This window comes from Vigna umbellata, chromosome 2, assembly GCF_029865625.1.
Source record: "Vigna umbellata cultivar VRB3 chromosome 2, Vumbellata_1.0, whole genome shotgun sequence".
NCBI lineage: Eukaryota > Viridiplantae > Streptophyta > Magnoliopsida > Fabales > Fabaceae > Vigna > Vigna umbellata.
Window position 1 is genome coordinate 50,565,012 of NC_142166.1, and position 24,100 is coordinate 50,589,111.

Genomic DNA, 24,100 nt, shown 5'->3' on the forward strand with positions numbered 1-24,100 from the left:
AAAAAAACTACCATCGTGAAGATATACGCGTTTATTTAAGATATGTAAAGGAAAAAAGTGAAAACGAAAATATTATTGTTTGATTTTGAAAATAAGAAAACACATTTCAATCAAATGTAAAATTAGGATACAATTGAATTTGAATAATGCATCTAAACTAAACCAAACAGAAACAAATGCTTTATACTTTGTCTAGATTTTCTTTTAAGTATATTTTTTAAAATTAATAACACAATCTAGAATTTGATGATTCAGTTTAAATAGACAGTTTACTACATTGTTTAAGAAATAAAGTTGGTTTTATTAACTTTTTTAAAATATTCATTTGACTTCTATTTAACATTTTTCTTTAAAATTATTAACAACTCTGTAACATGGAAGTATATTATGCACTGTTTGATATTTAACAATATCGGTATACCTTGTCAACAAATATAATTAAGATATAATTTAGTTTATTTTATAAGTAACATCAAATTCATTGCAATTTGATTTGAGTGGGTTTCACAATAATTAGTTTAGATTAACATCATGCCAAATTTAACTATTAAACTAAATAATTGTTATGTTTATATTATTTAAATTTATTTGTTGTTAACTTTTTAAAACTATTTTAGTTCAAAACTAGTTTTATTTGTTTTCTTTTACTTTTTCCACTCTTCATTTACAAATCTAATTGATTATTAAGCCACATTATTTCAGTTTTATTTTTTATTAATTTTTAAAACTACTTTCAAAATTATTTTGTATCCTTTTCCATGTCTTTCAAAATTATTTCTATCAAAATTTACAATATCTTGGGATTGATTTGAGAACCATGCAATTAGGGACAAAAACTTCCCTTCAAAATACTCTTCCAATTATGTCTATAGGAACATTCTTTTGACTTTTTTTTGTCTCCTGGTCTTCTTTGGTTTTGTCTTAGAACACTAGTTTGGCCTAAAGAAAAATCTATTTTTCTAACATGGATTGAAACAATCATATTGTAACAGAGTCTGACTACAGCTATATTAATTATATTATTTCATTTCCTTAAAAGTATAATAATATTTGATGAAACAGTTATATTATCTAGAACATGGTTTGATGCATTTTCGTGCCGATTTATTGGTTTCCTATAGGTCATTGTAATTACTTCGTAGTTATAAGTTGAATTGCATCACAATCTAATCTTTTAGATATTAAGTTATCGCCTAAAATTAAAATCAATACTACTAATGGTGACATGTGCAGGGGCACTGCAAATGGGACACTGCAACGATTTCATTTACACATAACTCAGTCCATGTTTTACTAACTCCATATCCAAGCTGAAATCATCCAAACAGACTCAAAAATAAGTAAAAGCAAAATGACTGAAGAAATATATTTATTATTCTCAACACATTCATTCATATGGAACTACCAGCAGCAGCAGCAGCAGCATTTGCATGCTTGGTTATTGTCATTTGCAGCTCCTCTTTCTTGGCTCCCACAACCTTGTCCACCAGCTTGCCTTCTTTCAAGAACAGGAAGGTTGGCATAGCTTCAATCTCCCACTCTTTCGAAACAGACTGAAGAACCAAAGTGATTGCAAGATTAAATTAGGAAATTCCTCATAGTGTTTTAGGATCTAGAGTAAAAAAAACTAAACCATGTTCAGTGACATTTAGATAGTCATATTCACCTCGAGTTCATCTACATCAACCTTGAGAAAGGTGACATGGGGCAGCCTTTTAGCAATCTCAACTAGGATTGGAGCAATGAATCGGCATGGACCGCACCAAGAAGCAGTGAAATCCACCACAATCTATTAAAGAAATTTCCTTTCAGTATTTTTAATGGTTTAAAATTGCCTTACGAAAAGAAAACCATTTTAAAGAATCACAAATCAAGCCAGTAATGACACAGATCAAACATAAACCATTTTAAAGAATCACAAATCGTGCTAATCATGACACAGATCTTCAATAATCAAAGGCAGCTAAAAAGTTCACTAACAAGGGCATTTTCAAGGGATCAACATCCTCTGCAGCTACTTCTAAACAGCAACACCCCAGACTTACAAAATATTTCCTTTCTTTCTACTAGGCAGTACATGCAATTGAAACTTCCATCACAGGAACTTCAATTGATTAAATATATCAAACAGCACCTTTAAGAATACAAAATTCCCAATATCAAAGCAGATTGAGTAACTTTAGGATAGATCACCACAAAAAACAGTCTTTTCAAAGGTAGCAACAAGGTTAAAAAACAAAAAGCTAATAATAAGCAACAAAATGTAATCATAATTCTACAACCACACTCATGACGAGAATTCAACAAAGGAGGTAATACGGCAAAATCTAAAGAAAGGGATGAAAATCAATTATAAAAAGAACAGGAGGAGAGGGAACAGCTATGGAAGACACAATACAATGATCTCTTACCAACCAATAACGATTTCACAATAACAGAGCAGATACGTCCTCTTAAGGCAAAAGACAGAGGAATTTCGGTATTGAAAAACCCTAACATGCATGATGCCTGTGAAAATTAACACATAGCAAAGGGGAAAATGAAAGTAGAGAGGAAGTTAAAGAGTTGGACATTACCAGCTTGCCGGTCTCTTCTCCCTTCTTGAGATGTTCCTTCCACTCACTCACGGAGTGGACACCGGTAACTTGTCCCTCTTCCGCCATTGTTCTCTTTCTCTTCCTTCTTCTTCACAATCACCACGCTTCTTTGGATTCTTTTCTTTTTTTATGGAGGCAACAGGGAAGAAGTGCCTACATATTTATAGAAATAGATATATTTAATAAAAGATTCCGTGTTCACGCGTTTATGGCGAGTTCACATTTGAGTGGCGCAAGTCCCCATGCCAAGGGCTGTCTAGTAATTTACGTTGTGCCTCATGGCTGACGTCAGGGACAAGAGAGAGTGTAAAACGCCAACGCAAACTCTTACACCTATTTCTTTCTTCTGCACCATTTTTATTCGTATCTTTCATTCATTACTCAAATGTCGGTTATATTTTAATCTCAAAGAATTTCTATATCCAAGTAGCATGATTTTACATTTAGGTTATAATTCGATTCTTCAGAAGTCGAATTCTGACCTTTTGTTTTTTAATTTCACCAAAAAATTAGGTGAAATTTGGTTTTTGGGATCGAATTCTGAATTAGATTTTTAACTTTTTCTTTTTCAAATTAATTAAAAATACGATATTGATTTTAAAGAATAAGAAGTAAAATAAAATAAAAGTAAGGTCGTAATCGTTTGAATTTTTTGGAAAATTAAAAAATAATGTATAATTTTATGGTTAAATTATTTAGGATAATAATTATTTTGGATGTTGAGACTTAAAGAAGTAGGAATTGATAATAGGATAGTATTTTTAAATTAAAAAATATAATGTTTTGATATGTATAAAAATAATGTAGTAATATTTGTAATGTTTTGTAAAATTTTGGAAAATAAAAAAATGATAGTTTAAAATAAAGAAATATAATATTTTAATTCTTTGATTTCTTTGATATTTGTAATATTTTTTGTGTGTTGGAAATTAATCATGAGATCATTTTTTATAAAAAAATAATCCTTCTAATTTATTATTAATTTTCAAAACAAAATGTTATTACAATTTTAAAGAGATAAAAGAAAATAAAAAATTAAATAATATAAAATATTTAACCATGCACTACTTCTAATATATTTTACATTATCTTGTAATAAAATTTATTTTATTTAATTTTGTAATTTTTAAAAAAAATTCAAGAATAAAATACTAGTTCAGAATTCGGTTTTTCATAATTGATAATTTGATGAAAATGGACAAAAACAAAAATTAAAATTCGATTCTCCAAAAACCCGACCTATATACAAAACCATGTTTGAGTAATATAAGGAAAAGTAAGCTATTTAGGAAAAAATAAAAGAAATCTATGCTATGTAAAAAAAAAGAAGTTTGGATAACTGTGTTCATACAACCTACTTAACACAAATAAATAAAGTCAAATAATAATTGAGTAATAAATAAATGAATAATATAAATAAGAAAATAACAACTCATAAAAATAGTTTACCTTTAACTAAGAAGATACTGTATTAAATAATCATAAACATTTTTTCTTCCTTATTTTTGAAATATATTGTTAATTTGACGTGAGAATAACGTCATTTGTCAATATTAATGATACGTGTTAAATTAATATTAGTATTACATGTTAAATTAGTATCAATGTATCAACACTAAAATTATGTGTTAGTGTCTGTCATAATTTTTATTAATTTTATTCAATTTAGTCACAGTTTTTATTAATCTTTTTTAATTTAATTTCAATTTTTGTTAATTTTATTTAATTTGGTTTTAGAACAAAATTTTTTCATTATTTCTAAAATTATATGAAAAAATATTCATTATTTTTAATTTTTTTAATTGAAATGATACTTCTTCATTATTTTTAAAATTAAAAGAAAATTTTGATTATTTTTAAAATTAGAATGAAAATTCTTCATTGTTTTTAAAATTAGAATGAAATTTTATTATTATTTTTAAAAATAGAAGAAACATTACTCATTATTTTTAAATTAGAAGAAAAAGTTTCATTATTTTTAAAATTAGAAGGAAATTTATTTATTATTTTAAAAATTAGAAAGAAATTTCTTCTGTTATTTTAAAAATTAGAAGGAGAATTATAATGTATTTCTAAAATTATAAGAAAAATTATAATTTTTTTTTAAATTAGAATGAATTTTTTTTATTGTTTTTAAATATAGAGGAATAATTCTTCATTATTTTTAAATTTTCTTTAACCTTCTTTTTTACGTGTAGAAAAAATTAAACATAAATATAATAACTATATTCTATAATTGGTTTTAAAATAATAAAAATATTTAATAAAAATATGAATTTTAATAAAAATTAACTTTAATTTCAATTCAGAACAAAATTGAGTTTGAATTGAACCAAAATTACCAAAAATGGAAACTAAATAAAAATAAAACAGATAGAAATCAAATACAAAACTCTGACACTTGACACTAATATTGACTTGGCACGTGGTACTGATATTGTCACATGACACAATACTAACTGGATATATGGATAATTTTTCTTAATTAAGAAAAAATGTAAAAGAAAATTAAAAGATCACGAATCTTTCGCTAATAATTTAGATGGTCTCATGAAAAATGACTAAATTAAACATAAACTATAAAAATTTGAGCTCTATTAAACATTCAACAAAATTGAATCTCACTTAAAACAAAGTCTAACAAAAATGAATCTTATACGAAACAAAGTCGATAAAAATGAGTCTCATTGACAAAAATAGAAACCACAAGTTTTATTAAACCAATAAACAGCATATATTTAATTATTGTCACACATCTTACAAATCTTAAAAACTTTTTAAAAACTTGAATTCTGGATGACTTAGTCACGAATATCTGTTACTTCATATTCATGTAATAACATTGCATTTACATTTTTATATTCTTGTATTTTTACAAATTTATAACTTTTAGAAATTTACAATTTGACAACCTTGTTATTCGACATCTTCGTATTTTATACTTTCATAGTTATAAATTCATATTTTTATAATTTTAAAATTTAATTTTTTTTTATTTCATCATTTCACAATTATCTATTGTAATTTTATGGTTTTAATATTTTAGAACTTTATCATTTTATAAATTTAACCATTTTTAATTTTACAGGTGTATAATATAATCCTTTTCTAAGCATGGTGATGCACAAGGAGGTAGTGAAAAATGATAACAAGCTTCTATTATTAATTCAAAGAGTGCAGATGAAAGTATTAACATTTATACCAAAGAAATGGTGAAGTTCCTCCAAAGGTGCTTTGATGGTGGTTAGAAGTGAAACTCTATACATCAAGGAGTGAGTATGTAGTATTATTTTATTAATATTATACTTTTTATTAATAAACATAGCATAAGAAGGTGGTTATATTTAATAAAGAAGAAAAGTAAAGTATTGGAGGTGTTTAATAAGTTTAAATTGTTAGTTGTGAGTTCCTGAATGAGTTTGGTATATTTGACATGGAAGAAAAGAGAAGAATATGAGATGTTTAAAAAGTGTAAACCGTTGATCGTAAAGAAAAGTTGTTGTTCGAGATTTTAAGAACCAATGAAAAGTATAAGCCTATAGAGTTTGAAAATTTTTGTGAGAAAAATGTGGTTTAGCATTTTTTAATTAGTTGAAGACATCAAAATATCATTAATAAAAATTATAATTCAAGTATTAAATTATGTGACAATAGATAAGTAGGTTGAAGTATGATATTAGGATTCAACAACTAATATGTAAAATCCAAGTACGTTACGTGTAAATAGATGAAATCAATTAGTCATACATGATCTTGATTTTGATTTTCTTTTATTAATTAAAAGATTGATATTGATATGCCAATTCAGCATTCAATTTTGTTGACCTCATTATTTAATTTTTTTTATGAAATATTATAATTCATTAAAAGATTAGGGAGATTTTAAATTCGAATATTGGGCCAAATATCAGATTAGGCCCAATAAAACTTTTGGGGCCTGATTTCTTTTTATCTAAAATAGGCACGTGGGATATCCGGAACCACAAACAAAAAAAAAAATCTTGTGTCATTATGCTTAATCTTCATTATTATGTGTTCCACGTAATCTTATTTGAACTCACAAAATCTAACTAGCCACTGTGAAGTTCACAACAGATTTATAACAGAAAATAGTAATAATAAAATTAAGAAAAGGTCCAATAATAACCACACAACAAAAGCTTGGCTGTAACATTCACTTCTACTTCTGCGGTTTCTTATATTCTATTCTAAATTTCTCATTGGAAGAAATGGCATTCCCACAGCTTATCCCTTCTCCCACTTCTTCTTCTTTACCTCACAAACCCTCCTCAAACCCTTTAACACTCTCCCTAAACCCTAAATCCTCAAACTCTCTGCACCATCTCAATCTCGCCGTTCTCCGCCACCGCTGCCGGAAACTTAATTCCACTCTCCGCTGCTCTGCCTCTTCCTTCTCCGAGAAGCACCACACCAACTCCCCCAACTCCGATGACGTCGTTGAGCTTCCTCTCTTCCCTCTCCCTCTGGTGCTCTTCCCCGGAGCCATCCTCCCCTTGCAGATCTTCGAGTTCCGCTACCGCATCATGATGCACACACTCCTCCAAACAGACCTCCGCTTCGGCGTCATCTACACGGATGCCGTCTCCGGAACCGCCGCCGTTGGCTGCGTCGGCGAAGTCATAAAGCATGAGCGCCTCGTGGATGACCGCTTTTTCCTCATCTGTAAGGGCCAGGAACGGTTCCGAGTGAACAGTGTGGTGCGCACGAAACCCTACCTGGTCGCGCAGGTGACGTGGCTGGAGGACCGGCCATCTCCCTCCACCGACCTCGATCTGGACGGGCTGGCCACCGAGGTGGAGACCTACATGAAGGACGTTATCCGGTTATCCAACCGGTTGGGAGGGAAACCGGAGAAGGAGGTTGGGGATTTGAGAAGAAACCTGTTTCCAACGACGTTCTCGTTCTTCGTTGGCAGCACCTTCGAGGGCGCGCCAAGGGAGCAACAAGCGCTGCTTGAATTGGAGGACACCGCCGCCAGATTGAAGAGGGAGAAGGAAACATTGAAGAACACTCTTAATTACCTCACTGCTGCTTCTGCTGTTAAAGATGTTTTTCCCTCTTCTTCCAATTCTTCTTGATTGGTGATTTATACTCTATACCCAATGTATTGTTGCTTGTAAGTGTAACTTCGTGGCAACATATTGAGAAAATAGTTGTAAATTCTTTTCGTGCGTAAACTCTGCTTGCATTTTTGTTCTTTACTGTGATACCCATTATATACTGCGTTACTTGATAGATAAAGATAGTATATGCCATTTGATCTGCGGATTCAATACAAGTAGTGCTGCAGGCTAATAGAATATTTAATCTATCTGTCTCATTTCGCCACCTGATGCAGACAGTTAGAAGCATATTCTGTTTTAGAATAAAAATGCACATCACATGATTTGATGTTCTTCTGTGTTCGTATTTTTTAGTAATGCTTTTTCAATAACTTGCTCTTTTAAGTGCTAAGTGGATGTGAATTGTTATGACTGTTCATTGGCTTTAACTGTTTCGATTTTAATAGGATTTGCAATTTTGGAATTATTGGTGTGGAGACAATTTTTAGTTTGTGACTAGAGTTTTGTTGAACATATTTGATTATTAGTTTGAAGTCTACTATATCTGCAGACTGAGGTTTGAGGTGAGCAAACTAAGATCAGAGCATTACTAATCCAAATTTATACAATTGGTTATCCGATTTCACTTAGCCTGCAAACAAAAACACACATCTACATTGGCAGAACTGGCACTGATGGAGGATTCAGGGTGGTTTATATTGTCAATATCTGTCACCTCCCTGTCTTAACTCCTTTTGTTTTGGACTTAAATAAATAATTCTAAGATTTCCTAAAGAAAAAAAATTTGCATGTTTTAGTTTTAATGTAATTTTATAACTGAAGTTGATCTGAACGTATTCTATTCATATTATACTTCATTTATGTTATAGTTCATAATCAATTTCAAGCATATGTGTCAAAACTCAAGCATCATGATGTAAAGACCCCACAAGTTAGCATTGGTAGAATTTATTGATATGAAAATCACATACGACAACTTTAAAATGGACAAACTCCCAATGTAGTTATTCACAATTTTAGAAGCTAGCGATTGTAGCTAAAACAAAAACGTTTCCTCTATATAATAGAACTGATATGTTATTAGGGTTGTACAAGCATTCCCTACTGGCTTATCCAATCAATATCCTTACACAATATCGAATACAATCCATTTGTCAAAACTTGATTCCTTTTGAGCGCTAATAGGCTACCCGTGATAAAATAACCCATTAACACAAATAAATAGGATAGCAACTATGAATCATACAAACGGATGATGTTGAAAAACTTCAATGAGATTTCCAACCTCTTGGCTTGTTGGAGAAATCTTGATTTCCGGTTGTGATTGTTGTAGTCTCATTTGTAATCTGCAAGTATAGAGAAAGTCAGTAAGTATATTTGTTTTATTAAAAATGCAATGCTAATTACACAATTTTCTGATATATTCTCTTTTATGTGGAATACTACAATGTTAGTATTTTTTAGTAAAGAATTGCATCAAATGGTAATGAACTAAAAATTGTTGAATTGAAATATGTTTTACTGTGACATAAACGTCTGCAAATCGATATCCAGGTTTTGGGCACCATATTACATCATTTACTTGTGATGAGCACAGGTAAGGAGTTCATACTAACCTTTAAACATTGGCTCTTTTTTGTATCACAAATTGGATAATCAAGGGGGCAGCAATGCCGCTTGTCTTTACAACACACAGCAGAAGTTAACCCACAGCATTTCCAAGAAAAACATATTCCAAGAAAGCTCTTGGCACAACAACATGTTTCTCCTTCTGAACAGTGAGTGAACAGATTACATCTTACAGGAGCTGGGGGAGGAGGAGGATTAGGCTTGGTCTTGATAGGATATGAAGCTAACGTGTTGATTCCACATATCCCTTTGGAATCGCCACTGTTCCGTATCATGTGTATGTAACCATTCATTCCCCAATATCTTCCCCATGAGTTCTTTACAATCCAATAATCAACTCCATTTTCTGAACCATATCCTACTATCAATACTGCATGATCCAAAGCAGTTGAGCATGGTCCGGAGAAGATACCCTAAAACATCGATATTTTATAGCCATTGTTAATTTTAAGATAGATAGTACAGATATATGTGATAATAATACGAATAAGTCAGTGCTCATATTGATCATTGGACTACCAACCTGTGAGTACAACTGGAAAGCTCTGTCACTACCACATATGCCTACACTTACAGGCTGTGAAGCAACGGCCTTTAGTAGCTCTTCCTCGTTCGGAGGCAAATCAGCATAATCATCAATTGTAACAATACGCCTTTTTAACTGTAGATTAGATGCAGGAAGAAAGGTGAAAACAGATAATAAACATACTAATATCAGAAAAACAAATAAACAGAGAAGGAAGAAAAGAAAGACAATAAATTTCACAAGCAGTTTTCTGATTTTTGACCCTTGTTACCAGAAGTCACATATTAAACACTGATTAATTTCAGTCATACTCGGTGGACTCTAACAATTTTTATCTTCTTTTTTTCTTTTCTCTTGATCTCAAGATCTAGTTACAGGAGAAATCATGCAATATGGTGCTTGAACCAACAGGTGTGGGTATACAATTGATAGACTGAAACTTAACAATTCAACATATTGGAGGTAAAGCGGCTGAAGAAGCAAAAATACCTTGTCCTTATTGCAAGACCGTTGCCGAGCTTGATATGGATAATCATCCTCTGTATCGATCCCTTTGTTGTCAATGATAAATTGGTATGCATAATCCATTAGTCCACCTTCACAACCACTGTTGTAGGATGTATCACAATCTACCAATTCTTGTTCAGAAATGCTTTCAAGAGACCCAGTAACAATCTTATTTATACCTTCAATTGCACCAGTAGCTGAGAACGCCCAACATGCACCTAGATAACACACATCTTAAGTTGTCACTGAATTGTATCATGAACAAATCATAGTGACAACTAAAAAGTCCAAGAAGAACAAATAGTAGGTCACCAAGGACGAATTCAAAATCAACCAAAGAATTTTTGCACAATATACAAGACTCAAGAGTGATAAGTAGCTTTCTAGTTTCAAAAGTATCATGAACAAATCATAGTGGCGGCTGGTTTTACGTAAAACCAGCTAACCATACAAAAGTTGTTTGACAAATTAGAGGCCAATTAAACACTACCTAAACTCCTAATAATAATCTAGTTATACCTACGATTGAAAGTTTCATATCGATTAGAGATAAAACCAATTTATAGTAATTATGAAGCTACAAATCTCACATTACAAGCAGATTATGTACGATTGAATTAGACTTAATTAACATGGTCATGGATTAGAACCTATCCTAACGAAATTTTATGCTTGTGGATTTATTGTTCTACATGCTATTGAGTTGCTATCGGACCACCCATTAATGTATAGTCTCACGTTAGAGATGTATATACCTCGACGTGAGAGGAAGATATTGAAAGTATCATAGTTATTAAAGACCAATTTGGAGTATATATGTAAGTGCAAACTTTACTCTTACAAGCCAATTTTGTAAGGTTGAGTTAAAGTTAAAATTAAAGTCTACTTTTTACCACTTGCATTTAGAAAAATAATTATCTCTTTAAAACTACTTACTAATTATAAATAAAAAATATTGGAATTTGGATTTGAGATTAGCATACCCCGAAAAGCGAATTCATCAAGTGAAGATTGTTTCTTTATATAAGCCATTTACCAAGTATGCTAGAATCTCTAGCACAGCCTGAGCATAAAATTGGTAGGTTTCCATATTCACAAATGGTTGCATAAACCACTGGAATATTCTTTCATAGAATCTTAAAACTGACCAAACTTCATAATTAGATGGCTCTCCTCCCCATATATTACATTATTTATTATATCACTAGTTAGTGTACAATCTCTAACATAACCTTCAGGCGAAGGATTAAGTATCTCCAATATGAAATTTGCACAACTAACATATGCGAGCGGGCTATAATAGATGGTCCAATAAAGCCTACTAAGCTGCTGTAGTGTATAATTTTAACTTCTTTTTTATTTTTCTTTCCCAAAAGTACTTACAAGAAGAAATGTGTAGCCTAAGCTGCTGTCTAATACAACTTCAAAATTGAGCTCATGGAGTGAGAGTTAGGTACTACTGCCACTAGTTATGGGCATTATTTAATCGCATCATGAATGATCAAAGAGGAATGTTCGACGACTAAGAAGTAAAACTATTTGATAATTTTTAAAAAGGGCGTATAAAGAAGATATGGGGAGTACCGCAGCTTGCTTGGTCTTTGACGGGTGTAACGGCGCCACTCTGTCTCCAATCGATCTCAGAAGGAAGGTGTAGAAGGTGACGGGGTTGTTGATTCTGAACCCGCTTGAATCGAAACATGGAAGGGGAAAATCCAAGGCGTGAGGTTTTGAATTCATGGTGGGTGAGATCGGCGAAAGCGTTGAGGGAGAGGGTGTAGGTAGAATTGTTAACATTGGCGTTCTGGTTGTGTTGGGAGACAAAGGCATAGTTGTCCTCGAACACGCGGAACCTATAGCGTTTCTCTTCCTCGGAAGAATAGGTTTTGGCGTGTTCCTTGCACCACCTTTCGAACAGATCGGAGGTGTTGGAGGCAGAGGCGAAAGGCAAGAACAGTGTGAAGAGGAGGATGAGAGACAACAACAATTTCATCGGACCTTTCGTGGAAAATCAGAATTTACAGCGCTGAGTTGAGTTGGAATTCCTGAAAAGGAGGAATGTAGGAGGGAGCAGGGTTGAGGAAGCTACTTTTGGATCAAGACATCCAATGATCCACACGGTCCCGGCTCCCAACTACAAACCACTCTTTGGATGTTCTATCCAATTAAAATTTATTATATTTTATTTTTAAAAATAAATAAATAAACACGTTTGTTTCAAAATTGAACACGCAAAAGAGGTGTACCTGAGGCATATAATTTGATTTAATGACAACGTGAATATATTAATAGGTTGTGGGAGCCGTGACATTGACTCAGAGAAAACGCGAAAAAAGAGATTATCAGTTAATTTTTCACGCTATCATTTAGAAAATATAAAGTTAGTTTGAAATATTTCAAAAAGAGGACGAAAGATATTATGAATTTAATTTTTTTCATTAACAAAACTAACCATTAACATTGATAAAAAATATTATTATATAAAAATTTGGGTTGATCCTGTGTTAACTCAAATATTTGGTCTCCTTAATGATTAAGAGTTAAATTTGTTGATATGTCTTACATTATGTCTGATATATAGTATTAAACGGTTAACATTCAGGACCGATAGATCCATTTGCTACATCAACAACCATCAATTAGATTAAATGATTTTATTGATGTTGGATCATAATTAGATCAATGTTTAAGTTATTATTGGATTAATAGTTCAACAGATAATAGAATAATAGTAGAATGATTAAATGATATTGATTAACGATATCTGATTAAAGATGTTGATAAATTGTTTATCTAATCGAATCTAAAGGTAAGTTTGTTTTTATTTTATTGGATCTATGCTGGATCATGAGATGACTTATATATATAAGGTCAAGGCCAAAAGCCATGTACGTTCAACTATATTCAAAATACTCAATTGTAATAAACAATTCACTAATCACGTCTAACTTAAGTATCAAAATACCTTTTGCTACCTTACTTCCCGTTCAAGAATGAAAGCGTTCGGAACAGACGACTTAAGCATTGAATCCTAAGAATGACAGTCCTAAAGAACTTACACATATCCTACAAAAACATTTTTTGCAAGTCGGCGGGTTACTTTAACAAAAAAAAAATTAAAAATTATGCAAATTATAATAATGGTATGGTTTGATGTTATATTTTTAGCGCATTCCATAATAAAATTAAATTATTTAAACAGTATATTTAACAACATTAAAATCACAACTTATTGATTATTTTAAAATAATTTTATTTCGGCTTCTTCTTAATATAATTTTCGGCTGATTATAGAAAATATGTAATTGTCTGTTTTTTCAATGAAAGATACGTCTTAATATATAGAATGAAGGTTCACCACTATAATGAAATAATTTTCTTCGTTTTATAGATGACACGTGTGATTTATTAATTAATATTAAAAAGTATACATATATTAGATTTTGAATTTGAGCAAACTTATTATTTAATTTAACGAAAAAGAAAATATATATTATACTAAGTGATTTTTTTGTATTTCTTTTATTAAATTTAATCTAACTCGATTTAAATTAGATTGAATTTGATTTAAATTGCATTGAAGTGAGACACATCAATTGGATTATTAGTTTCAGATTTTGTGGTCAACTATTTTATTTTTTGCTTAGATTTAAAATATGTTATTTTCAAAAATAATTTAATAACTAATTTATTTTTTAATTAAATGATGGTGTTTTACAATCAAACAATTAAACTGATCCAAAATTCCTTTTAAGGTTGAAGGGTTTAGTAGCATCTAATCAAACTTATTAATATATAATCTTTATAGGCCTTGATTTATATAGATTGGAGTCCATAAAACGTACAAAAAAAAAACGCTTATAATCAAAATGTTCGTAGAAGTCTTACAGGGATCACACTTATGGGCAAGGGTCAATCATGGGCCAATGTTTTTAAAAGTACTACATTTTCCTTAAAAAGTATCATTCCAAAAATATTTACCTAAAAATGATAATATGAAGTGAAATTACATATTTAAGTTAGTATAATTATGGAAAACTATACACAAAAATAAAGTATAATTCAATAGAGATGTTTTATATTTATTTTATTAAAAAATAAATTAATTTATATTTATTATTGTATTTAGTATATGTAGGAATAGTAATGAAGTGAGAAAAGTTTGTTTATCTCTCATTCCCCTTGGATATAGTACATGTGCAGATAAACATCTTTTTCCTGGTTTAATACTAAATAATTAGTTTTAAAAAATACGAAAAAAAATATATTGTATAAAAAAATCACATTCTATGTCAAATATCTACGAATAAAATTTATTAAAATTTATTATATAAATTTTAAATCAGAATACCAAATAATAATTAAACAAAATAGAAAAAATCATATAAAATACACAGTGAACCAAAATTGAAACCTTAAAATTAAGAGAATCAATCATTTTCATGTTAAAAAAAATAATAAATAAAAAAAAAATAAAAATAATCAAATTTGTGATTTGATAACTATTTGATTCACATAAATTGTAAATATTTAAACATAGCTATAAAAAAAATGTCATCAAGATTGTAATTTGAATAAATAACCTTAGAAAATTAAAAGGATTTATGAATAAAGAACAAATCAAATAATTAAAAAATGTATAATAAACTTTTTTACAAAATTAAATAGTAATATTATATATGTATATATATTATTAAGTTATCTAATAAATTATAAATATTTTAATAATTTAAACGTGAAAAAATAAGATGAATATTGAAATATATATAAAAATAACGATGAGACAAATATACGCATATCAATCATTGTCTTTATATTTAATTAAAAAAATCAGATATTATTTATACTAATTCTGGTATACAATGCATTGATTCTTCTAAAATAGAAAAAAAGTTTATAAATATCACAGAAGGAGTTTATTTATTGTTATCTTTATACATTATAAATTTAGTACAATGTGATACTAAATTAGTCAAGGATGTAAATCCATTTTACTTAAAAAAGTTTATTATGTTTATAATATTCACCAAATGAAAAGATAAATAATTATTTGTTAATATTTATATCATCTACAACAAGAAAACAATATATTATTTTCCAAGTACGGAAAGATAATTTATTGACTCGAACCACCAATAGTATATATAAAATTCTTCGTAATTCTTTGGAACTTTGACAAAACACTTTTGGAATTGTTTTCATGATAGTACACAAATATCTTTTATATATATAAATAAGTGGTTGCAAATAAGCCAAATGGTGTGTCCACGCGGGAGAGGTAACCAGAAATCCTTGCACAAAGTTGGAATTCAAACTAATGGAGAATAAAATGAATTTCAAAGAATGTGAGCACAAGAGAAAAATTATAGATACAAAAGTAATGAAAATATTGAGTGTAAAACATGCCTAAAAATAATATTTAAACTAATAATTACACTTTATATATAATTAATTATATGATTAATATAAAAGAAAAATAGTTAAAAAATAAATAAAAATATAAAAAATGTACAAACCCAATATTTTAAATTTATTTATATGGAGTGGTTTTTTCTCGCTTACTGTGTGTTTGTTTGTGAATGTTAGTGTTTATGTTTGCCTTTCTTATTTATTTGGAAATATTAATTTTGTGAAAAAATGTAAGAGACTTTAGTTTACTCTTATATGGATGTGTGTCTAGTAATATAAATTCTCATATTTAAGACGAGGTATTAATTTAATAAAAGCTAATTTATAATAATATTTTAATTTGTGTAAATCCTGAAGTCCACACTTCTAAGGTGCAGTTATTCTTCAAGTTCTAGAAGACACATATATTTCAAGGCTCTTTGACCTTATACCACGGTAGACATATATTTATACATTATATATTCCATGTCATGTCATGTCACGTGTTAATGATGCATTTATACTACGTATAATGTCATTATATATTACATGTTAGGTTGTTGTATATATTATACAATAAAAATTTAATTTTTAAATCTTAAATTCTAAATTCTAAATTCTAAATTTTAAACTTTAAATTATAAATTATAAATTATAAATCTTAAATCTTAAATACTGATACACAAATATTTTTTAAATAAAAATTTTGGAAACAACACTGACAATACATTATTTAAATGAGGTTATAAAAAATACTAAATTAACCGAAATTAAAACACAAATATTATAATTGAATTGAACAACCTTAAAAAAAAGACAAAATTAATATTTAAGTATCTCCATTTATTATATATTTAATTTAAAAATATTATTAAATTCTTAAAAAGGCGATTATATAATATAAAATTTATTTAAATTAAATATCAAACAATACAACATTAACAGTATGCATAGCTGGGAAAATAAAAACAAAGAAAATGATTATTTTGGATAAAAATGTTGTAATTGGTTGATTTGCTTCAGTGGGTCGCTCCTCACGTGCACCCTGCAGACTTCATCACACGAGTTGAGAGACACGTCACGTGTTTGCTTTGAGAAAACTCACACACCCACCACACGGTGAGTCGTCACGAACACGAACCCAAGGAATTGCAATCGGATCGTTTCGTAGTCACAGCACCTCAGTCTCGTAACTGGTGCCTCCTTTCACTGTTCGCTTCTCTCGTCTTCTACCAAGCCATGGACCTCGATCCTCGTCAATACGAAAACGTTGTATGCTTCTTTTTCCCTGTCCGTGTTCTACTGTTTCGACTTCACTTTTTTCTTCATGATTTTATTTTTGCAACTCTACTGTGTCGTCAATTTCTCATATCCCGATCCTCTCTGTGGCCACTATTCACTTCCGTGCTCCTTTCACTTTTCCTTGTTCGTCGAGTCTTATTTCCCTGTAGAACTCGTAGATGCTTATTGAGGTCTCCACTAAAGTGGAGACCCTGGTGAGTAGTTGCCTTGTGGATATTAATAATATGTTTTGTTTTGCGATAAATGATTTCTTACTCTCTGGAAAACTCTTCGAATAATTAGTTTCTGAAAGATATTTCCCAACCCTAATTTCTCATGGTAGAAAATTGAACAGAAGAGAAGAGGGATTGAAAATAAAAATGTAATATTTATTCTGCCCTGTATACTCTATATTTCTCTCACACGAATTACTACTAATATGCGTTTTGGCTCCGGTGATTCAAAACTTTTCCCTCAAATTTATGTTTAAAAGAGAATGTAATTAATCCTCTGTGGGTTATTTGAATGGATAAGGCGTGATTTTGCATGACCGTGTCTTTCAAACCGTCACTCTTTTCTTTGGGATGAAATGAAATATTGTTCCTCGTTAAGTGTCTTTGAGTCTAGAGACTTCACCTGTCTTGGATTTGGGCGTCATTCCCTCCTCCTAATTTTTATATACAAAAGAAAAAGAATTGAGCTAAGATTGAACCCTTGTAGTATGTTTTGGTGGGTTTCTAGTTCCTTTGATTGTCTTACTGAAATTAATCCATCATTTTTTCTGGGTTACTTGAATTTACAGGCTATAAATGATAATGACATCCACAGTGTTGTTCTGTCATATCTCATACACAATTGCTACAAAGAATCAGTAGAATCATTCATTACTAGCACTGGGACAAAGCAGCCTGCAGATTATTTGGAGGACATGGACAAAAGGAAAAGTAGGTTTATGGTTATTTTTTGGTACACAAAATTCCTTCAAGATTTTTTTTTTGGGTGTTTTCTGGTTATACTTTATTTGCTTGCTTATCCTAGAATTTTGTGTGTACACTAAGTGTTCATTCATAACAACTTTTAAGAAATTTTCAAATCTAAATGCACGTTGTCAACCCCAACACGAGGGATGCTGAACTGTTGTTCGCTTTAATACTACTTAAAACATCTGTGATTCTTATTCTTTAGACGACTTTTGACTTCTGTCTTGAAATACATTTGAATTTTGATTAGACCTTTTTTGTTTATGGTGTCAGTTCCTGAAACTTGGAGTGAATCTGGTTTTGGTTCCTTAAATTTGAAAGAGTTCATTTTTATCACTCAAATTTAGAAAAAAAGTGGTTTTAGTCCCTAAACACTAAATTAGAGGAACTAAAAACAACCTTAAACAAACATTTTATGTCTTTCAAATTTAGTATTTAGGGATAAAACTATATTTTTGAAAATTTTGAGGGGCTAAAAGAACTTTTGTAAGTTTGGAGGATTACAATGAGATTTGTCCTAAATTTTAGAGACTAAAAACATATTTAAGTCTACTTTCTTTCTTGCATCTTTTTTACTATGTAAAGACATCTCTATTGAGCTTCGATTGACATTTTAAGATATATTACTGTGCCACAAACTGTGCTGGGAAATTCTCCACACACTTACGAAGATAATTAGGCTTTTTATTGGATCTTATTATTATTAATGAAAACACTTCATGATAAATTTCATTTTTTCTTTAGGAATCTTTCACTTTGCACTAGAGGGAAATGCACTCAAGGCCATTGAGCTTACTGAGCAGCTAGCACAGGATATTTTAGAGAAGAATAAGGATTTGCAGTTTGATCTACTAAGCCTTCATTTTGTTGAGCTTGTGTGCTCCAGGAAATGGTAAGCATAATTTGATTTTGTCTCTCAAAGAACCTGTAGACTTCCTACTTTCATATATTTTCATTTTATTGGCAGCACAGAAGCTTTGGAGTTTGCTCAGACCAAGCTGGGCCCTTTTGGAAAGGAGCCCAAATATATGGAAAAACTTGAAGTATGTCTGGATTTCACATAGCTTTTTTGTGATGTATGTGTGTGACTGTGTGTGCTTAAGATTGAATTTTTGTTATGCTACCGGCAGGATTTTATGGCCCTTCTTGCTTATAAGGAGCCAGAGAAATCCCCAATGTTTCATCTCCTTAGCTTAGAGTATCGGCAGCAGGTTGCAGATAGTTTGAATCGGGCTATTCTTGGTTGGTTAACTTGTTATCTGCATCTTTCTTTAATATATTTTGTTGCAAATCATGGTGCTTTTTCTTATCCATGTTTTATGTGATTTTTTCTGTGATGGTGGGTAATTGGCAGCACACTTGAATCTTCCCAGATACACAGCAATGGAGAGGCTAATACAGCAGGCTACAGTTGTTAGACAATGCTTAAGTCAAGAAGCGGGCAAGGTAATGGGTGTTGCTTATGAAATTTAAGAATTGATGCAAAGTTCTGTCTAACCTGCAAAATCTTGGATTGCTCATCTCTTCTTGGACCAGTAAAAGGAGATGTAGCCAGCTACTATAGTATGCAATATTGGTGTTCGAGCTGATTCTTTCATTATCATTGCAGGATGGGCCTCCACCATTTTCCTTAAAGGATTTTCTCAAAAGTTGATGGATAGACGATTGGGAAATGAAGCCGTTCTTGTCACATATCGGATTGGTTAATGGTTTTATCATAGGTGTAAAGTTTTTTAATACCTTTTCATCTATAAATTATTTGCTGCTAAGATCTTTTTGGTCTTGCTGCAATTTTGTGAAGCATGAGTAATCCATTATTAGCTATGGGGAAAAAATGCAATTGGAACCGGATTGAGATGATTCTTCCTGTCTGTGGCAGTTAGATGGTCTCGTTTAGGGCCTAATTTCAACTGCCATAATTTCTACTAATTTAAGTTATTTTCTATCCATTACAAGTTTGAACAGACAAAATTAATTATCAGAGTTCCTTTAGATGATTTTTAATCCATTAAGGTTTATCTGAAGTCTGTGTGTGTGTGTATATATATATATATATATATATATTCTTTTAATATTTGATGTAAAATGAGTAGGCTTCTTTTGGTTACATGTATTTGAATACGAGAAGGAAGATGGAAGACTAATAGTCTGACTTTGATATACTCTCTCCAGGTTTGTAGAATCAACATTTTGGGATTGGTATATATTAAAATGTTGAGTGTGTACGAAAAGGTTTGTTTCTGGATTAAATTTCTCTGTGGAGTTATTGTATGATTTTATGATTTTATTTTAGTTAACAATCGCATTATTTTGGTGTGAGAGACTATCAATATTTCTTTAATGATGCACAATGATTCTTTAAGTGCCATTATTTCGCTCAAGTTCTCTTGCGTTAAATAATTTGATTCAATAATGTAATGTTGATGATTAATCCTCTCGTGCCCATACACAATTTTTCCTCAAAACAAAATAGTCTTTTCTTCCCTCACCCATATAATTTTTTAAAGGACTTTTATTTTTTGTAAACGTGGCTTTTCCGTTTTGAGAGTTTTTTAAAACATTTTTTCTGGAATAGGATTTTTAGAAAAAGAAATTGGATCAAATTTTTTTCTATAAATCAAATGTATTCTAACGAGTTATTTTTTTTATCTGTTTTGAGAGTTTTTTAAAACAAGTTTTCTGGAATAGGGTTTTTAGAAAAATATTTTTGGTACAAACTTTTTGTTATATATAAAATGTATTTTATCGAGGTTTTTTAGGACAGTATTTCGAAAATAAACTTTCAAGAGATTATTCGAACAATATTTTCAAAATAAACTTTTAAGAACATATGATACCTTCAAAACGAGTTCTCCAACGAATTTTTGAAAACTTAATTTCTAAAATAAAATTTAAAAAACACAAATGATAGTTTTCAAAATGAGTTTGTTTTTTTTTAATATCTCGTAGAGTATAGTGGATAGATGGCAGCAACAGTGGTGGTAGCAATGGTGGTGTGATGTAGTGAAAAAGGATATTTTAGTCTTTTTCGTATTGGTTTGGACTGTAGTTATTAATAGTTAGGTTGCAAGCCGTCACCATTTATGTAAAGTTGGAGGCCCAGGAAAGCAATCTTAAGGGCTTTGCCCACTGTTTCTAGCCCGTCTTTTAAGCCATTAGTTTGATTATGAATAGTGAGTATCATTAATTTTGGTATCCCAATTGCATTATTAACAACACCTTGCACATTCTTATGTCAGATCTAGTTCTTCTAAAGTGCAATGGTAGGAAATTTTTGATTAAAAAATATATTTATATACATTTAGTATTTTAATTCATCAATGAACTATTATGTAAGTACGTGTACTTTTGATCATTATTTTTGTGGGCTTAATTAAAAGTGCATGTAATTTTATGAAAAATTGATATGCAAGCCAAATTTATCATACATCACTTTTTTTTTTTCATTTGTGTCGTTGATATATAATTTCTTTTTTTTCTTCTTGATTCTGAATATTTTATTCTCACTTCCGAAGGAGTATATTTATTGTATTCATACTGAAGAGACGTTTTCAGAAGAACTCGAAAACTTTTGCATTAAACTCGAATCTTAAACGTTGTGCTCCCCAGCTGTAGGGGATCCTTATCCTATATTATTTGACGGTGCCAATATAATAATATTCGGAAAATATAATGTACGATAATCTACTTCCGGGTTTATTAATATGACAACGATGTTTGAGAGTCATTTGCATTAGACATACAAACAAATATGAGAATTTTGAGGTAGGTGTGTTAGAAAACGAGAAATAAAGTAAACGTAAAAATTACTTAATTTGAGAAAAGTAAAAATAATTCGATTATCAATAAGAGTATTGTTTTACTTTAGATTTTTAATTGCTCGGCACTTTAATTTTATTTTTAACAATATTTTATCTTTATTTTATTTTATTCCTTACTCCTGACCTGTAACACTGATGATTGTGATAGTCTCAATGATACTGACATTCTTCTAAAATGAATCACTTCGTAAAATTAAAACTTTGTTACTGCCATTATTACTATTTGTAGATGTTGGTTTTATTGCTTGGTGTGTGTGACCCTCGATAATTATAATCGAGATAAATGATGATTTCAATAACTGTATTTAGTCTTTTAATTTTATTTTTTGTTTCAGAAGTCAACTCGAATAAATATATATTATAACTGTGACGTCAAAAAAATACAATACTATACTTTTGAAACTTTAGATTTTCAAAAAATATTTATAAAGTAACACTACCTTCACACATGGAGACATTTAAACTCATAATAAGTAAGACGAGTTTATAAGCTCTAAATTATGTTAGATTTCAGTTCAAAATTAATCGATATTAAATACAATTGCTCAATAGATATATAAAGTGTGAAAGAGTAATACTCTAAAAACCAATTAATTTCTTTATATTTTCTCTTATTAAAGTGTGAAAGTTATTTTGGGTTTCACAGTTTCCTTTTTTTTTTTTTCTCATTTCTTCCAAATCAAATGAATGAAGTTTCGTACAGTCTTTTTTTTTTCACATTATTTCTCACATATTAGAATGTTAATCACTAAATGAAATTTGTATATTAATGCAATTGTGGGTATTTTTTTTTATACTTTTAATTTTTGTCAACTTGAAGGAGTTTTCTGAAATAATTTGTGCTAGCATTTTTCTAACATCTCATACATAGAAAGAAAATCATTGAGACATTAAATTACATTTCACTAAGTTGGTAGCTTAATAAGATTAAATAACATGATTATGTATTGAAATTAGTAACATAACCCGCTGAGCATGACTAATAATATTTTGCAACATTTTTTCTTACATTTTCTTATGTTCATGTATATATACATTTCATGATATTGAGCCAAAATTTTATTACGATGTTTTTTTTTTTGAATTTGTTGAAACATCACAATTTGCTCCAAGAATATTAGGTAGCCATAACAAAACCTCTATCATTTACATACCTAAGGACAAAACATAGTTTAATTGGGAGAAATTTATCTAAGACCTTCAGTATAATTACTTTGTTTCTTAACATCAAAACTAAGAGGCCTATACTAATATTTGTTTAACAATTGCCAATAAATATAATAATTTTTGAACTTATATTAATGCATGAAAAATCAGTATAACTAACCTCAAACATGTAGATACATAATGCTTAAGATAAAAATGAAGTTATAATCAACTAGTTATTAAATTATATATAATTGATTTGTTTTCCAAAGTAACTATACTATTAGTAATTTTGATTTTATTAAATTTTACAAATTTAAAACATGGGAATTTTTTAATTTAAGAAATCCTAAATATATTAAATTCAAGCAGTACTAACAGGTTAAAATCAATAAAGAAAATTGACATTTACAACTTATTCAAAAAATCACTTCAACAAAAATCACATTATATTACAATAAATGAAAAGGGTACTATTTCAGACTAATTACACTTAATATTTAGATTTATTAAATGCTTATCATTTATATGTACTTGTTAACTTTAAAAATCAGTCATTTTGCATCTTAAAACTAAGATACACGTATATTAAGTATAAGACAAATGCTTATAGAAAAAGTTAAAAAAAATGCTTAGTTTTATTTAGAATACTAATGGAAAGATAAACTTTTTTCCTAATAACTTATATAAGATAAACACTAATATAAATGAATAATACAATGTTTGATAGATTTTATAAAAGAAACAAATTTCATGATAACTCTTTCTGCAAAATCAGAGTGGTCCCCAAAATAAATAAATAAAAAAAACTCACAAAAATAAAAAAAATATTTATTTTATTTTTAATAAAGGGAAGATTATCCTGATCTGAGCACACCTGAGATATTTTATTTTCACTCTAATAAGGACAAATGATCAGAAAAATCGTAATTAAAATAATGAGGTGTTTTGGTCACGTGTCTAAATGCACAGTACGCATGTCTTTCTAGAAAAAAACTGAGATGCAACAGCTTCTACGTGTTTAAAGAAATGCACGTCACTTCAAGTGTTTCATATGTGTGTCGAAACACAAACGAATCACGTGTTTAGACCACCCTTCGCCTACGTGGCACTCGCTGCCCGTCTCAGAGATCACACAAAC

The 24,100-nt window shown here is 29.8% G+C and overlaps 3 protein-coding genes across 4 annotated transcripts; 1 reads left to right on the plus strand and 2 right to left on the minus strand.

Annotated features, from left to right (window-relative positions):
- Positions 1 to 1,245: 1,245 nt before the first annotated feature.
- LOC124842923 (thioredoxin H-type 2-like) lies at positions 1,246 to 2,749 on the minus strand. Its single transcript, XM_047319535.2, has 3 exons — positions 2,577 to 2,749; positions 1,667 to 1,789; positions 1,246 to 1,553 (listed from the first exon to the last, which is right to left on the minus strand). The coding sequence occupies exons 1-3, from the start codon at positions 2,661 to 2,663 to the stop codon at positions 1,392 to 1,394; spliced, it is 372 nt and encodes a 123-aa protein (XP_047175491.1). The 5' UTR covers positions 2,664 to 2,749; the 3' UTR covers positions 1,246 to 1,391.
- Positions 2,750 to 8,658: 5,909 nt separating this feature from the next.
- LOC148204252 (cysteine proteinase COT44-like) lies at positions 8,659 to 12,487 on the minus strand. Its single transcript, XM_088107366.1, has 5 exons — positions 11,928 to 12,487; positions 10,326 to 10,561; positions 9,834 to 9,971; positions 9,298 to 9,723; positions 8,659 to 9,027 (listed from the first exon to the last, which is right to left on the minus strand). The coding sequence occupies exons 1-5, from the start codon at positions 12,334 to 12,336 to the stop codon at positions 8,950 to 8,952; spliced, it is 1,287 nt and encodes a 428-aa protein (XP_087963492.1). The 5' UTR covers positions 12,337 to 12,487; the 3' UTR covers positions 8,659 to 8,949.
- A 4,326-nt stretch (positions 12,488 to 16,813) lies between these two features.
- LOC124842936 (uncharacterized) lies at positions 16,814 to 19,989 on the plus strand. Of its 2 annotated transcripts, none has more exons than XM_088107368.1 (7): positions 16,814 to 17,000; positions 17,815 to 17,956; positions 18,737 to 18,884; positions 18,960 to 19,035; positions 19,123 to 19,234; positions 19,347 to 19,438; positions 19,602 to 19,989. In XM_088107368.1, the coding sequence occupies exons 1-7, from the start codon at positions 16,971 to 16,973 to the stop codon at positions 19,644 to 19,646; spliced, it is 645 nt and encodes a 214-aa protein (XP_087963494.1). In that variant the 5' UTR covers positions 16,814 to 16,970; the 3' UTR covers positions 19,647 to 19,989. The 2 variants fall into 2 exon arrangements, with proteins under 2 accessions (XP_087963494.1, XP_087963493.1); XM_088107367.1 differs by having other exon boundaries at positions 16,816 to 17,003.
- Positions 19,990 to 24,100: the final 4,111 nt, after the last annotated feature.

Excerpts from the sequence above, each read along its gene's own strand:
- LOC124842923 (XM_047319535.2), bottom strand. The coding sequence starts at position 2,663 with ATGGCGGAAGAGGGACAAGTTACCGGTGTCCACTCCGTGAGTGAGTGG. Across the intron at positions 1,790-2,576 it reads GAGAAGAGACCGGCAAGCTG|ATTGTGGTGGATTTCACTGC; the intron begins GTAATGTCCAAC and ends TTTCTTTAATAG. Across the intron at positions 1,554-1,666 it reads TTGATGTAGATGAACTCGAG|TCTGTTTCGAAAGAGTGGGA; the intron begins GTGAATATGACT and ends TTGGTTCTTCAG.
- LOC148204252 (XM_088107366.1), bottom strand. The coding sequence starts at position 12,336 with ATGAAATTGTTGTTGTCTCTCATCCTCCTCTTCACACTGTTCTTGCCT. Across the intron at positions 9,972-10,325 it reads GGTCTTGCAATAAGGACAAG|TTAAAAAGGCGTATTGTTAC; the intron begins GTATTTTTGCTT and ends TCTAATCTACAG. Across the intron at positions 9,724-9,833 it reads CTTTCCAGTTGTACTCACAG|GGTATCTTCTCCGGACCATG; the intron begins GTTGGTAGTCCA and ends TCGATGTTTTAG.
- LOC124842936 (XM_088107367.1), top strand. The coding sequence starts at position 16,971 with ATGGACCTCGATCCTCGTCAATACGAAAACGTT. Across the intron at positions 17,957-18,736 it reads GGACATGGACAAAAGGAAAA|GAATCTTTCACTTTGCACTA; the intron begins GTAGGTTTATGG and ends TTTTTTCTTTAG. Across the intron at positions 18,885-18,959 it reads CTTGTGTGCTCCAGGAAATG|CACAGAAGCTTTGGAGTTTG; the intron begins GTAAGCATAATT and ends TTTTATTGGCAG.